Source organism: Salvelinus alpinus, chromosome 14, assembly GCF_045679555.1.
Source record: "Salvelinus alpinus chromosome 14, SLU_Salpinus.1, whole genome shotgun sequence".
NCBI lineage: Eukaryota > Metazoa > Chordata > Actinopteri > Salmoniformes > Salmonidae > Salvelinus > Salvelinus alpinus.
Window position 1 is genome coordinate 25,044,777 of NC_092099.1, and position 16,783 is coordinate 25,061,559.

General features: G+C 42.9%; 1 protein-coding gene across 8 annotated transcripts in view; it reads right to left on the reverse strand.

The window, feature by feature from the left end:
- LOC139538640 (alpha-1,3-mannosyl-glycoprotein 4-beta-N-acetylglucosaminyltransferase A-like) overlaps window positions 1-16,783 on the reverse strand; it is a 56,502-nt gene that overhangs the window by 13,496 nt on the left and 26,223 nt on the right. For all 8 annotated transcript variants that reach the window (XM_071340922.1, XM_071340918.1, XM_071340924.1 and 5 more), the window contains exons 3-4: window positions 4,525-4,692; window positions 3,806-3,946 (exon numbers count right to left, since the gene is read on the reverse strand). In XM_071340922.1, coding sequence (XP_071197023.1) covers window positions 3,806-3,946; window positions 4,525-4,692 — 309 coding nt within the window. The remainder of the gene's footprint in view (window positions 1-3,805; window positions 3,947-4,524; window positions 4,693-16,783) is intronic.

A 16,783-nucleotide genomic window follows, 5' to 3' on the forward strand; every position in this document is an offset into this window, starting at 1 on the left:
CGGGGAGATTCACTGAAAACCACACTGGAAAGGAAGACTGTACTACAGACATATCACTCCATTTGTACCACACAGACACAATAGGCCCAGGGATCCCTTCGCTGGGAAACAGGGGTGTGTGTGTGTGTGGTACTCGATAGCACTCCGCTCTTCATTCTCACTGAGGACCACGAAATGTACTCCCTCGCTCCCACCCTCTCTTATTTTAGACTGGAGAGCGTGGGATGTTCACCTTCCAAATATTCAAATTGTGGGGCAGAAAAAAAGGAAAACATTCACATGTATTCTTTCTCCCCAAAACGATATCCATTTGCACCAGGAGTGAGAATGAGAACAGGGAGTACCCCAAACAGTGACTGTAGCACTATGGTACAGAGCCTCACATGCCTACAGTGTGTGGGTGTTTCATCTCTATTATGGGGCTAATATGGAGAGCATCTCTAGGGCAAACACGGGAAAATAAGGGGGAACGGTCGGGGAAGACAATACACAGAGAGACTGAGATGAAAGAGTGGTGGACTGATCCGTGCAGCGTGGCGAATCAATCCTCGTTTCGCTTTGTGTCGCTCCACACAGCAGAGAACAGCACAGACACACACTGGACCAGGAAAGTAGGTTGAGGATGAAAGGAGAGAGAGTGGGAGGGAAAGGAAAAGAGACCAAGAAAAGAGTGCGAGGCAGAGAGAGAGAAAAGGAAAGAAAGAGAGAAGATGGTGAGAGAGAACAAGTGCAAAGGGAAGCTAAAGGGACAATGAGGGAGGGGGGAAAAAAACATCCCTCCAGTTCTTTTACTTCTCATGCCATCACTCAACAACCCCCCCCCCCACCCCATCATCTCTCAGAACAGAACCCTGATCACCACATCCATCTGGGCCTCAGCTCCTCTGACAGAGAAGTAAATGGTGATTGGTGAGCTGACGTCTGCGCAGAGACAGAATGGGGGGGGGGGGGGGTCCAGTGTGTCCATGGGTGTATAAGTAAGGCCTGGTAGAGATACAGAGGAGTGATGCATTTATATCCTAGACAAGGGGGGTCATCAACAATTTTTTTCTTAAGCGGATGGTCAGGGGGCCTGAACATTTCATTTTCGGAGCTAAGAAAACTTAGGGGACAAAATAAAACCACCCGAGGGCCGCTACATGGCAATCACTCATTCCCACACAATTATACAAAACGATAGAAAATTTACCAAAATAAAACCTGAACACATATGAATAGATGTTCCCTATGAGTCATGTCTAAAAGACAGGCTGGAGAGAGTCACTCCTACTCACATTCTCAGCTCTTTGTCATTTATTTTCTCTCTCCATCTCACTCTCTGCATTCTGATGTCCCAATTTGCACTGCTATAAATAACCTTAATGTCCCACACCCACAAAGAGAGAAATTGTGGAAGAAAACAGAAAGCGAATGAGGGAGGATATAAAATTAAAAAGACTTACTGAGGGGGAGATTGAGAGAGGAGGGAAGGTAGGGCGCTCTTGACCCTAAACCAAGTTACTGTTCACTTGTTAGATACTAACTGAATTGTTAGATACTACTGCACTGTCGGAGCTAGGAACACAAGCATTTCACTACACCCGCAACAACATCTGATAAATACGTGCATGTGACCAATAAAATTTGATTTGTCAGGAGAGCAGCAGCAGAGCAACAAGTTTCCATGCAGTATGACCCCCCGTACACACCCACCCGCACCACGCCAGAACACAGACATTTAAACAACTCTTAGCCTAAACTAAATCCGCAAATAACAGCAACAAAAGAGCAGGCATCACAGTGGAGTAGGATCTCAACAGACAGCCTATGAGAGGATCAGAGCCTCTACCTCAGAGACAAACCAGACAACGAGCCTTCATAAAGACCTGTCTGCATCCACAGAGGACACACAGGTTACACACACACCAAAAAACTGTTGTTTTCCTCTTTCTTTGTCTCCGAGTCCGTCACTGGGCTTTGATGAGACAAAGGACATACAAAAGACAGTGTTAGCTAGTGTCCTCCACCCTTTAGGACATGTCTGTCCTCCCTAAAGCCTGTCTGTCTAGTCACTGGAAAGTCCAATTAGTCATGTTAACACTCAACTCACCGGCTCTTGACCCTGCTCATCCTCCTAACCCTGTCTATGAACACACACTACCGTTCAAAAGTTTGGGGTCACTTAGAAATGTCCTTGTTTTGAAAGAAGAGCAACAAAAAAAATCCATTAAAATATCAAATTGATCAGAAATACAGCGTAGACATTGTTAATGTTGTAAATGACTATTGTAGCTGGAAACAGCAGATTTTTTATGGAATATCTATATAGGCGTACAGAGGCCCATTATCAGCAATCATCACTCCTGTGTTCCATTGGCACGTTGTGTTAGCTAATCTAAGTTTATCCTTTTAAATAGCTAATTGATCATTAGAAAACCCTTTTGCAATTATGTTAGCACAGCTGAAAACTGTTGTTCTCATTAAAGAAGGCAGAGTTCTTCTGTCCAGTCTTTTGCCCATCTTAATTTTTTATTGGCCAGTCTGAGATATGGCTTTTTCTTTGCAACTCTGCCTAGAAGGCCAGCATCCTAGAGTCGCCTATTCACTGTTGACGTTGAGACTGGTGTTTTGCGGGTACTATTTAATGAAGCTGCCAGTTGAGGACTTGTGAGGCGAAGAAAATTGTATTTGACCAAATCGAGCTAGAGTACATATTATTGCAAGAAGCGCTCAAATAAGCAAAGAGAAACGACAGTCCATCAATACTTTAAGACATGGTCATTTGATCAGGAAAATGTCAAGAACTTTGAAAGTTTCATGTGCAGTCGCAAAAAAACAAAGCGCCATGATGAAACCAGCTCTCATGAGGACCGCCACAGGAAAGGAAGACACATCAACATCAACTGTTCAGAGGAGACTGCGTGAATCAGGCCTTCATGGTCGAATTGCTGCAAAGAAACCACTACTAAAGGACACCAATAATAAGAAGAGACTTGCTTGGGACAAGAAACACGAGCAATGGACATTAGACCGGCGGAAATCTGTCCTTTTGTCTGATGAGTCCAAATGTTTGATTTTTGGTTCCAACCGCCTGGTCTTTGTGAGAGGCAGAGTAGGTGAACAGATGATCTCCGCATGTGTGGTTCCCACCGTGAAGCATGGAGGAGGTGGTGTGATGGTGCTTTTCTGGTGACACTGTCTGTGATTTATTTAGAATTCAAGGCACTCTTAACAAGCATGGCTACCAGAGCATTCTGCAGCGATAGTCCTACTAAGCGCAAACCAGATGGGATGGCTTATCATTTGTTTTTAAACAGGACAATGACCCAACACACCTCCAGGCTGTGTAAGGGCTATTTGACCAAGGAGAGTGATGGAGTGCTGCATCAGATGACCTGGCCTCCACAATCACACCGACCTCAACCCAATTGAGATGGCTTGGTATGAGTTGGAACGCAGAGTGAAGGAAAAGCAGCCAACAAGTGCTCAGCATATGTGGGAACTCCTTCAAGACTGTTGGAAAAGCATTCCAGTTGACTACCTCATGAAGCTGGTTGAGAGAATGCAAAGCTGTCATCAAGGCAAAGGGTGGCTACTTTGAAAAATGTAAAATATATTTTTGATTTGTTTAACACTTTTTTGGTTACTTCATGATTCCATATGTGTTGTTTCATAGTTTTGATGTCTTCACTATTATTCAACAATGTAGAAAAATAGTAAAAATAAAGAAAACTCTTGAATGAGTAGGTGTGTCCAAACTTTTGACTGGTACTGTATGTGAGCGAGCAAATGTGTGTGCGTGCGTACGCCTGTATGTGTGTCTCACCTCCAGTGCGGCCCATGCCCACCTGGACAGCGGGGTGCAGGCTGCCCTCATTGTTGAGCAGGTGAGGCATGTGGTGGTAGATGTTCGGCACCTGAAGGGGCTTCCTACTCGCCAGCTCCTTCAGCAACTTCTGTGTCTCATCTGCCATAAAAATACAAGAAGGAATCAGAGTTGGTAGAATAGTTGAGAATCATAAAGTTACACCTGGTAGAACAGTAGGTGGTGGGGGGGGTTAGAGTTTCATGTTCATTTTACTTATAGTTCAGCATTACTAAAGGGCTGGGTAGGATAGAGATGGACCACAGCCAGAAGGCAGCAGTCAGAGTGAGGGGACAGACGCTATTAGATAAGAGAACTGAATGATCCAGTCTACTCAACCTGAGTTCCCAATTAAGAAAGGGGGGGATTCAGCTTGCATGTTTCTTGATGTGGGAGTATATTGTGATCAGTGACCTGAAACTAGTGAATGTAGATCCATCCTGTGTGTATTGTGTGCTTGTATTTCTATCTTTGTGGGAATCGGAAATCCCCCAAGTCCCCACAAGGATACTAAAACAAGGAAAATTCTCCCTCGTGGGGACATCTCCCACGTCCCCACGAGGACAAAGGCTATTTTAAGCTTAGGGGTTAGGTTTAGGGTTAAGGAAAATAGGATTAATGGAAATCAATTTTAGATCCCTACAAGGATAGTAACATATATTGGGTGTGTGTATGTCTACCTGAGAAGTTGATGAGAGCGTCCTTGCTGCCGTTGGTCTCAGCGATGGCCCGTCTGAACTGCTCCAGGATGTTGTTGAGCTCTGAAGAGCGCTGCAGGGTCCGGTGCTCGGCCACACGGAGGCGCTCTTTCAAGGCATGGAACTCCCTCTGGTACGCTACCAACTTCTCTATAGGGACAGAGAGAGGGGGGAAGGATTAGATCTTCTGCTCTTTATTCCAACATTAAATCTCACTGTGTTCCAGTGTAGGCTAATAGTCATGCAACAACTTCTAATACAAAAATAGAGCATTAAGTGTTGTAAGAATCTTTACAAACTGCGGGGGCAGTATACGTCCCCCTTAGTGCTGTGGTAGTAGACAGTGGTGTCATATCTAGGAAATACTGAGTGTTATGAGTAACCCTGTTCCTGGTACTGTTATCTGGACTGGTGAGAGGGAGGAATGAGAAGATTGAGGGGAGGTTGTGGTCAGAAAGGAGGAGATTGAGAGGGGTAATTTTACTGGAATTAACCTCTGCTGTTAGAGGTTAGTGATGCAGTGCTCATGCCTGGGTTTTACTGAGAAACCAGCCTGTTACAGTGTCTTTGTTTGCGTGCATACACAAAAGTGTGCATTTATATACAGTTTGTTATTAAGGCACACGACAGTTCACATGTTCGAGAAAGCATTTCTTCCACAAAACTATTTTTTTTTATTTTTTTTTAAATGCTTACGTTCAAAACGTCTCTCCTGTGAAGTCGTGACTTGTGACATACGCCTAGTTTCCTGAATTGGGTCACACATGTATGTGTGCGTAAGTGCAAAAGAGCAAGTCTGCACCTCAACCTTCCTAAACCCTAGGCAACACGCGAGGAGGATTAGCTCCACTAAGACAATGCTCTTACAGAATTCATTCAAGATGCTAGATCACACACGGCAATGTGGAAACGTCTCAATGTACAGTAGTTATTTGTGTGTGCCTACGCAAGTGTGTTCGTGTTTTATCTTCTACCTCATTCTCCTTTTCACTCTTCCTAGAGCTTCATCCATCTCTTTCCATCTCTTTATCCCCCTCTACCGAAGGTTGTTAAAACAGAAAAAAAAACTTGATGTTAAGCATAAAGTAATACGTGGTTAGCTTGCCCCTAGTGGCTGGTATTAAAGACATCCCCCGACATCTTGGGGACCAGGACAAACATTGAATACTGAAGTCTATCTGCTTTGATCTTGCTGCAACAGGGGATACAAGGCAGAACGAGAGATTATGGTGCTGAAGCACAAAATCGAGGGTGTATGATAGGCAGCCTAGTCTTTGCAAGTCTGATCTGCAATGGATTTTTGTTATGTTTATACCAGTCACAAACAGTGTGGGACTCTTTTCAACATTTTATTGACTAAAGTTGTGTGCATTAAGGAAATAGACGCCTGGCTCAAATAGAAGCCTGTCTCTAATAAGCGGCAGTTGTGTTTATAGCTGGTTGTGTTCAGTGATTGAAGCATATAAAACGCCTGGGCTATTAGTGAAAGTTATACGGTACACAATTAGTCTAGATTCATGACATTGCTGTTTGATGTGTGTGCCTAGTCTCACACCCAAACTCACTCCCCAACCCTCGCTCTACCTCCCTCTCGTCCTCCCTCCTTCCCCTCCCTGGCTTGCCCGGTTGTCCCCCTTTAACCCCAGAGGAAGCATGCGCAGGGGGCCACCCAGGATCAACAGGAAGTGGAGTCACTAAGGAGGAAATGCTGAAGAAACTGCCGGTTCTGAGACGGAGCACACAATGAGAGAACACATCACCCTAACACACAGGATCAAGTCACTCAGTCTCCTGGAGTTATTCAGTCTCTGATAGGATCAATAACACACTCCCACACCTCTTTGTTGGCAGTGAAGGGAGAGAAAAAAAAGAAAAGAAAAACAGGCTTTATGATGTGCAGTCAAAATCACTACCACACATAGGCTACTAGCAACATGAACCACACACTCCCAAAATGCCGTTGATGAGTTGGCGCACCTACTTCCTACTGTGACACTGACCTCGTGTGTGTGTGTGACCTCCATACCCCCTCACTGATTTATGCTGCTGACGGTGTGTTCATGAGTGCTGATGAGGTACTTGTGCAGTTTTAGTGTGTGTGAGACAGTATTTGTGGGTGGCTGAGTTAACTTGACGCTGAATTGTTCTCACTGTCCCTCTCTCCAAGTGTCCTTCATCTTGAGAACCAGGCATCTCACCAAAGTTCTCATCAGGTCAATTGATTTTCTCAAACCATTTTACAACCCCTCTCCAAATATCTCATCTTAGCCTTCACAGCAACACCCTGTATATGGACAGGAGTTCCCATACAACAAGTTAAGACTGGCACAATAGCAAACAATCAAGACATCCATTAGTGCTTTGTTTGCTGGCTCAAACCCATTATAGAGTAAACATGGAGAATGTGTGAAGGGGAAAGCAGGTGACGTGCCACGCGTCTGAGTGACTGTCTCCCAGTTGAGGTGCACCTACAACCTCCTTGCCATGCCACAATGCCTTGCGGCTGTGATCTTTCTGCCTGGAGCACAGCAACACGTTTCTAAGCTATTTTCTTAAAGTAGGTCAGCCGTTCCAACAGAGGGAGAGACAGAAATCTAGAGAGAATGCTGAACACAGAACAGAGAAAAGCAGTCAAATCATAGTCTCAAAGCCACTTATCCCCAGGTTAATATAATGGAATGTCTCCATCTCATCTGATGTGGAGGTGAACGCTAAATCAACTGACCGACGGCACAACAAGTCAATCCCTCTGAAGTTAAAACACACAGCATGAGCAGGTTGCCGTTGCAAAACATGCACAGAAGACACACGTCACACACACTGCAGTAGTTGTGGTTATTGATCTCTGATCGTGTTCCCCTCAGGGTAGAGGTGTGACGCTATAAGTGATAGAGCCCATACACGCTGCCACAGAGATAGAGCCCATACACGCTGCCACAGAGAACGAGCCCATACACGCTGCCACAGTGATAGAGCCCATACACGCTGCCACAGAGAACCACCCCCCCCCCCCACACACACACACACCTCTACTAGAGGTCGACCGATTAATCGGAATGACCGATTCATCGGAATGGCCGATTAATTAGGGCTGATTTCAAGTTTTCATAACAATCGGAAATCGGTAATTTTGGACGCCGATTTTGCCGTTTAAAAAAATAATAATTTTACACCTTTATTTAACTAGACAAGTCAGTTAAGAACACATTCTTATTTTCAATGACGGCCTAGGAACGGTGGGTTAACTGCCTTGTTCAGGGGCAGAACGACAGATTTTACCTTGTCAGCTCAGGGATTCAATCTTGCAACCTTACGGTTAACTAGTCCAACGCTCTAACCACCTGCCTCACGAGGAGCCCGCCTGTTACGCGAATGCAGTAAGAAGCCAAGGTAAGTTGCTAGCTAGCATTAAACTTATCTTATAAAAAACAATCAATCATAAAATCACTAGTTATAACTACACATGGTTGATGATATTACTAGTTTATCTAGCGTGTCCTGCGTTGCATATAATCGATGCAGTGCGCATTCGCGAAAAAGGACTGTCGTTGCGCCAACGTGTACCTAACCATAAACATCAATGCCTTTCTTAAAATCAATACACAGAAGTATATATTTTTTAAACCTGCATATTTAGCTAAAAGAAATCCAGGTTAGCAGGCAATATTAACCAGGTGAAATTGTGTCACTTCTCTTGCGCTCATTGCACGCAGAGTCAGGGTATAGGCAACAGTTGATGGATGGATGGACTGGATTGATGGATGCCACCAGTTAGATAAAATACGGAACGGTTCCGTATTTCACTGGAAGAATAAATGTTTTGTTTTCGAGATGATAGTTTCCGGATTCGACCATATTAATGACCTAAGGCTCGTATTTCTGTGTGTTATTATGTTAGAATTATGATTGACTGAGCGATTGTAGGCACCAGCAGGCTCGTAAGCATTCATTCAAACAGCACTTTCGTGCATTTTGCCAGCAGCTCTTCGCAATGCTTCAAGCATTGCGCTGTTTATGACTTCAAGCCTATCAACTCCCGAGATTAGGCTGGTGTAACCGATGTGAAATGGCTAGCTAGTTAGCGGGGTGCACGCTAATAGCGTTTCAAACGTCACTCGCTCTGAGACTTGGAGTAGTTGTTCCCCTTGCTCTGCATGGGTAACGCTGCTTCGAGGGTGGCTGTTGTCGATGTGTTCCTGGTTCGAGCCCAGGTAGCGGCGAGGAGAGGGATGGAAGCTATACTGTTACACTGGCAATACTAAAGTGCCTATTAGAACATCCAATAGTCAAAGGTATATGAAATACAAATCATAGAGAGAAATAGTCCTATAATAACTACAACCTAAAACTTCTTACCTGGGAATATTGAAGACTCATGTTAAAAAGAACCACCAGCTTTCATATGTTCTCATGTTCTGAGCAAGGAACTTAAACATTAACCTTTTTACATGGCACATATTGCACTTTAACTTTCTTCTCCAACACTTTGTGCATTATTTAAACCAAATTGAACAGGTTTCATTATTTATTTGAGGCTAAATTGATTTTATTGATGTATTATATTAAGTTAAAATAAGTGTTCATTCAGTATTGTTGTAATTGTCATTATTACAAATATATATATTTTTTTTAATAAAAAGAAAGTTGGCCGATTAAATCGGTATTGGCTTTTTTGGTCCTCCAATAATCGGTATTGGTATCGGCGTTGAAAAATCATAAATCGGTCGACCTCTAACCTCTACTGTTTCAGCCTCCAAGAACAAGACTCCTGACAGAGCTTAAACCACAGCCCTAAATCTTTCTCTCACCTAGGACTGGGCGGTATACCGTATTTTACAATCTACCAGTATTGATGCACGGACCGATTTGGGTTTCTACTTTACCTTTAATGGTATTTTAATGTTAGATTTGTTAAATGTGATATGCCGTGTGTAACGTCCATTTTTATTATTCACTCTGCTACGTTAGTCATCACTCTCTCGATGCCGCTTTCCACACAGACCTAGCCCCGTCCCGTCACTCAAGGACTGCATGTTGTTGCTTGAGAAGGAGACACTTGTGTTCAGTCTACATAGTCAATGTCAAGCAATAATGTTGATGACAACAATGCTGTTTCCACTTCGCTTCTTAATATAAATCCACTAGCTTCTATAAATACACTAGTTTGTTTCTTACATCTGCAAACAGCTATTTTGTATTTTCTTAGCAAGTCTTAGCTAAATCATGTTAGCTAATAAATGTACTGAGTCAGAGCAAACGTATCTAGCTAATACAGCCTGAAACCAGTGCTGGCGTAGGCCTAAATCAGCATGTTTGTGCTACGGTATCTTCTAAATCAAAAGAGGAATAGGCGAAGCATGAATATGTTGGCTACTTGAAGATAAAGTTCATGTAGCTAAAGATTATAGGGTCCCCTAGGAAACACACCCTTACTTTGCTTCATAACCTGTCACAATAACTTCTCCCTGGCATTTTGATTCATTATCATGTCAAACACTTAAGTGCCCACTATATATTTATATTCTAAGTGTAGAATTAACGTTCTATTTCCATGACAACAACAGTTCACCCAAGGGTGTGTTTGTATATTCACTCTGGAATGCCAGAGTGCGTAAATTCAAAGCATTTTGCTCTCGGAGCGTTCAGAGCACACACTGGACACTCTGGCCGAGGAGTAGGGTTGATCTGAGTGTTCTGACCTAACAAGGGCAGCCAAGCACCCAAGCTAACTGGCTAAAGTTGGCTAGCTACTTCCAGACAAAATGAGAGAACAACTCACGGACCATTTTACTTACCACGTACTCCAACTGCTTACCACCTCCCTCTGGTTTTCACCTTAAATATGAACTGTTATCTAGAGCATTGGTGACTAACTGTGATGTTATAATTTAATGATGTTTTTTTACCGACACCGGTCATATCCAACCAGGTTGTGCGTTTGTAAATTCATAAGTTATTGTGCGCTCTGGTACACTCAGACAAGAGTGCTCTGAAAATCGGAGTAGATAGCCAGAGTGAATTTATGTGGCAGTGTGGAAATTCACAAATGAGTGCAGAAAATTTTGGGGTTGAATTGAACAGTTTAAAACATTCACGCACTACTAAAAAACAAATTCAGAACTTTTATTATTCAAAAACATAAAATAGTCAACAACAAAAATACTGTGACATGATATTTTGCCCTACTCTCACATGCCCATCTTTCTCAGTAGTTGTTTTGAAAACGTCGAGCAATGGTCAAATGGTTACGCTTCTCAGAATCTCTCCCCCTCCTCCGTGCACACAGTGGTAAGAGGAAGTGAGTGGCTCGCTCACAAAGCAGCCAACAGTGAAATGAAGACAGGCAGATCATTTTATAGCAGGAATCAGCATAATGCATAGGCTATTACTGTTGACCGAATAATGGTTTTCGAACAAAGACATCTGCAGAACCGTTATTTTTTATTTTTTTTCGGTATATTGTCCCAGCTCTACTTCGCACTCACTCCATCTCTCCCTCTAATCCCCCCCATGTGACATGGTTGGCATGTGCCAGTAATGCCCTCTCGTGTCACCATGCCAAAATCCTTTGCCCTTTCCAAGGCTGGCGCACACACAAACACACTCAGTATCCCTCCATCAGTCCCTGCTCCTTCTACACTTCTCACCCTGCTCTCTGTCCCCATCTTACATCTCCCTTCATCCACAAACAAATGCTACACCAGCCAATGGAATTGTGCACTATAAAATGAACCTCACCCAGGCATGACCATGAGTGACAGAGGAAATTACTACATCACTATGAGGCAAGGTAGTTCCATATTGCTGATTGTGTAAGATCAGAGACAGGCTAAATAAGACACAGAAAGAGAGCAGTAGGAAACATGTCGACAGTTCAGTCAGGCAGCAGCATTAAAAGGAAAGTGGTGTGTGTGTGTCTAATGCTGCCCATGTGGTCAGCACAGTAGTCAATAGGGAACAAGAGAAACCCTAAAACTGTGACAATTGTCCCGTTAGTGCACAGTAGTCCATTCGCAGAGGCGAATGGGAACGGGAGGGATTAATGAAGAGCAGACAACCTGGGAAGAGGAAGATCATGAGAAAATGGAGCGTTAGTTAGGCTGAGGGACTGTGGACACTTGTTCTTGTTTATCCAGAGTTGAGACCAGTGTGTATAAAAATTTAAAAACACATTTGGGGTTGAAAAACTCAGTCTAAACTTAAAACGACTTAAACCAGATATAAAGTACAGTGCCTTCAGAAAGTATTCACACCCCTTGACTTTCTCTACATTTTGTTGTGTTACATCCTGAATTTCAAAATGGATTGAATAGAAAGTGTGTCACTGGTCTACACACACAACCCCATGGCAAAATGGAATTATATTTTTTGAAATTAATAAAAAGCTGAAATGTCTTCAGTCAATACGTATTCAACCTCTTCGTTATGGCAAGCCTAAATAAGTTCAGGAGTAAAAACTTCTTAACAAGTCAAATAAGTTGCATGGACTGTGTGCAATAATAATGTTTAACTTGATTTGAACCTTTTCATGCACGAGTTCCAAAAATATCTCTAACCGTCACTCCTGTGTGAGTTCTCATGCGCGTGATGTCAGAACGCTCTCACTGTTCCAAAATATGATTGTTATGCAACAGGATAGTTACCTGCTGTGCTGCCCTCAAACCAAGGCACACTGCCTGCTAATTATCTATAGGCCGTTTTAACTTCTCAATTTCAAAATATTTTCTAACAGTTTGAATTGAGGTGTGTTCCACCTTCTCGTTAATTTACATAAGTTGCCCATTTCACCGTTGGACAATTTACGTTTGAGGCTTTACTGGAGATGGAAAACTTCTCTTCAATGAGAGGCTAAGCATTTCCCTAGTGTTTCCCCAGATCAAGTATGAAGACATTGCGCATCTCTAGGCAGAACAGGCCTTGAACAAACGTTTTCCCCCAGCACATTTTCTGGCTGAAGCCCGCATTGCCTTCAGGGTTGTTTTCCTTACAAATTGGACTTTGAACACATGTGCATTCCTATCAAAGTAAGTGGCTTATTTTCTGTATATCGTGTTGTCGTTTCTGCTGTAGCACACACGTATGGATCATAATGCATTTACTGTTTTATTCACCTTTTCAAGTACTGGTGACAAAACATGCATTCCGATTCTTGCATAGATTGCAGTGGACACAGGACACGTGTAAAACACTTTTTTGAATGTTGTAATGATTATGATGAGCTAATGCTAAGCTATTTACCGGCTATGTGTGGCACCATGATTGTTGATATACAATGCATTCTGGTTGTCACATAAGCGTCTGTCAGACCAAAGATGTTATAACAAGGGATAGTTCACTCGACTGACTTATGGTGCTTTCAAGACAACTGAAAAATCATGACGTCAATGATCCTCAGGTTGGTAAGTCGACAAGCAAACATTAAAGCAGGAAGCACCAGTGACTCGGTCAATAAAGAACTGGTCAGATTACACGATGCTAAGCTACAGGAATGTTTTTCTAGCTGAGACTGGAATATGTTCCGGGATTCTTCCAATGGCATTGAGGAGTACACCACATCAGTCACTGGCTTCGTCCCCACAGTGACTGTACGTACATACCCCAACGAGCTAAATTACTTCTATGCCCGCGTCGAGACAAGCAACGCTGAAGCATTTATGAGAGCATCAGCTATTCCTGACAACCCTGTTCACTCATGACTGCACGGCCAGGCACTACTCCAACACCATCGTTAAGTTTGCCGATGACAACAGTGGTAGGCCTGATCACCGACAACGATGAGACAGCCTATAGAGAGGTCGTCAGCAACCTGGCCGTGTGGTGCCAGGATAACAACCTCTCCCTCAACGTGATCAAGACAAAAGAGATGATTGTGGACTACAGGAAAAGGAGGTCCGAGCACGCCCCCATTCTCATCGACGGGGCTGTAGTGGAGCAGGTTGAAAGCTTCAAGTTCCTTGGTGTCCACATCAACAACTAACTATCATGGTCCAATACACACCAAGTCAGTCGTGAAGAGGGCACAACAAAGCCTATTCCCACTCAGGAGACTGAAAAGATTTGGCAAGATTTCTACAGCTGCACCATCGATAGCATCCTGACTGGTTGCATCACTGCCTGGTATGGCAACTGCTCGGCCTCCGACCGCAAGGCACTAGAGGGTAGTGCGCATGGCCCAGTACATCACCGGGGCCAAGCTTCCTGCCATACTGGACCTCTATACCAGGCGGTGTCAGAGGAAGGCCCTAAAGATGATCAAAGACTCCAGCAACCCTAGTCAGAGACTGTGCTCTCAGCTACCACACGGCAAGCACTAACGGAGCGCCAAGTCTAGGTCCAAAAAGCTTCTTAACTTCTACCCCCAAGCCATAAGACTCCTGAACAGCTAATCAAATGGCTACCCAGACTATTTGCATTGTTCCCCCTCCCTATTTTACACTGCTGCTACTCTGTTTATTATCTATGCATAGTCACTTTAATAACTCTACCTACATATACATATTACCTCAATTAACCTGTGCCACTGCACATTGACTCTGTAGCAGTATCCCCTGTATATAGCCTCACTACTGTTATTTTACTGCTGCTCTTTAATTATTTAAACACTTATTTTTCTTAAAACTGCATTGTTGGTTAAGGGCTTGTATGTATGTAAACATTTCACTGTAAGGTCGACACCTGTTGTATTCGGCTCACGAGAAATAAAATTTGATTCTAGACTTCTTTGTAAAGCGAGTCAAGTAAAAAGCTTTATCATAAAGAGGCAGTGTTGTATTTTGAGACAGGCGTGAATAAGCTAAGGAGCCAATAGGCAGATGGTAGTATCATTTGTCTGATTCTCTGTAATGGTATGAGAATAATAAAGCATTTTATTTTGAAGTGGTTTCTTGCATCAAACACCACAACAGTACTCAGTCACCTTGTGTGAAGGACCAGTGAATAAACAGGTTCATGTCAAGCCCTGCGTGTCTGTTTCAAAAGTCTCATGGAATGTAGGCCTCCTTTGAACACCACACATTGGCTGTTACTGTAGGCTGAACGATAGAACAGCTATTTCCATGTTAAAATGTTATTGAATGGATTTTCTCCATTGCTTTTGGTGGTAGGCCACTCTGGTAGGCATACATTATGATCAAATAGCTACAGTAGCCTACTTGGCCACTGTTAAAACTAACTTAAAGCGGGTACAGCCTCAGTGTCGACAGTAAACACCTGCTGGAAGTTGCACATCACTTTCACAATGGTCAAGTGTGCGCTCAGCAGACCTGAAATCTGCTCAGTGCCAGTAAAAATTAGAGGGAACAGTGCTAATGAGTTTAGGATAAAATAAATGGAATTGAGCTAAGGACAGGCAAAATCCTAGAGGAAAACCTGGACAATAATCTAAAACAGGACAATAACCTAAAACACAGGCCAAATGTACACTGGAGTTGCTTACCAAGACTACATTGAATGTTCGAGTTGTCTAGTTACAGGTTTGACTGAAACGACTTGAAAATCTATGGCAAGACTTGAAAATGGGTGCCTGGCAATGATCAAAAACCAACTTGATAGAGCTGAAATTTTCAAAAGAATAATGTGCAAATGTTGTACAATCCAGGCGTGCAAAACTCTGACTTAGCCAGAAAGAGTTACAGCTGTAATCGCTGCCAAAGGTGATTTTAACATGTATTGACTCAGGGGTGTGAATGATTACATAAATGAGATACTTTTGAAAGCACTGTAGGTGAGCGCTGATGCCACCCCCTGACTATTCCAACTACAGAGGGCAATTCACAACTATCTTGCTAGGGGCAATGCTCACCTGGCTAGTGTCATGTGTTCCCTGGTCAGCCAATCACAGGCTCAGCCCCCAATTCCTGCTTTAGTTTTTCGTAGGAAGTAGGTTAAAAAGGTTCGGCTAGCTAGTGGATCCAGCTAAAAGTAATCTAGAGATTTGCTACAATGTCTGAGACATTCTGAAATTACATCCTTAAATTGTCGCAGTAGCTGCCGGCTGCACCGAGCCTCCTAAAACTATGGAAGCCCATCTCCACCACTAAAAACAGATCACACTTTAGTTGTTTTTGTGTGGTGATTTCAGAGGTGGCACCACATGTCCCAGAGTGGTGGGGGGGGAGAAATTGTTCCTGGGGCATAGAGTTTTTCTTTATCTGGTAGTAGGCTAACCTAACTCCAGACCGTAGTTGTAGCCTATGAAATAGTAATAAATCAAAAAAAAAATCTCTGTTTCATATGGGCTATGATGGGAACAGATTATTTTTTCTAATCAGGTCATATGGTAAAAAAAATAAAAAATTTACCTCTAGGCTAGGGGGTGGTATTTTCACATCCGGATGAAAAGTCTGCCCAAAGTAAACTGCCTGCTACTCAGGCCCAGAAGCTAGGATATGGATATTATTAGTAGATTTGGATAGAAAAAACACTCTGAAGTTTCTAAAACTGTTTGAATGATGTCTGAGTATAACAGAACTTATTTGGCAGGCAAAACCCCAAGGACAAACCATCCAGGATTTTTAGTTTTTGAGGTCACTCTTTTTAAATGGGTTTTCTATGTGGATCTAGCTTTCTAAGGCACTTGCTTGCAGTTCCTTTCGCTTCCACTGGATGTCAACAGTCTTTAGAAATTGGTTGATGTTTATCCTTTGAGAAATGAAGAAGTAGGGTTGTTCAGAACGAGGGTCGAGTCTAGTGTACTGTTGTGGTTGGGGCGCGCGACCTGAAAGCTCGCTCAACTTTGTTTTAAATCTGCTATTTAACGCAGTTTATCCCGTCTTAAATTTTATCGATTATTTACGTAAAAGAATACCTAAAGCTGTATTAGGAAAGTTGTTTGAAATGTTTGGACAAAGATTACAGGTAACTTAATAGATATTTTGTAGTCATGTTGCGTGAGTTGGAACCAGTGTTTTTCTGGATCAAACGCGCCAAATAAATTGACATTTTGGAGTTATAACGACGGAATTAATTGAACAAAAGGACCATTTGTGATGTTTATGGGACATATTGGAGTGCCAACAGAAGAAGCTCTTCAAAGGCATGAATTATACGTTATTTCTGAGATTTGTGTCGCGGGATGAAATATGATTGTCTGTGTTTGTTTGATGGGGTGCTGTCCTCAGATAATTGCATGGTTTGCTTTCACCGTAAAGCCTTTGAAATCTGACACCGTGGCTGGATTAACAAGTTAAGATTTATTTCGACATATTGCATGTGTATTTTCAAGAATGTTAAATATTTACAA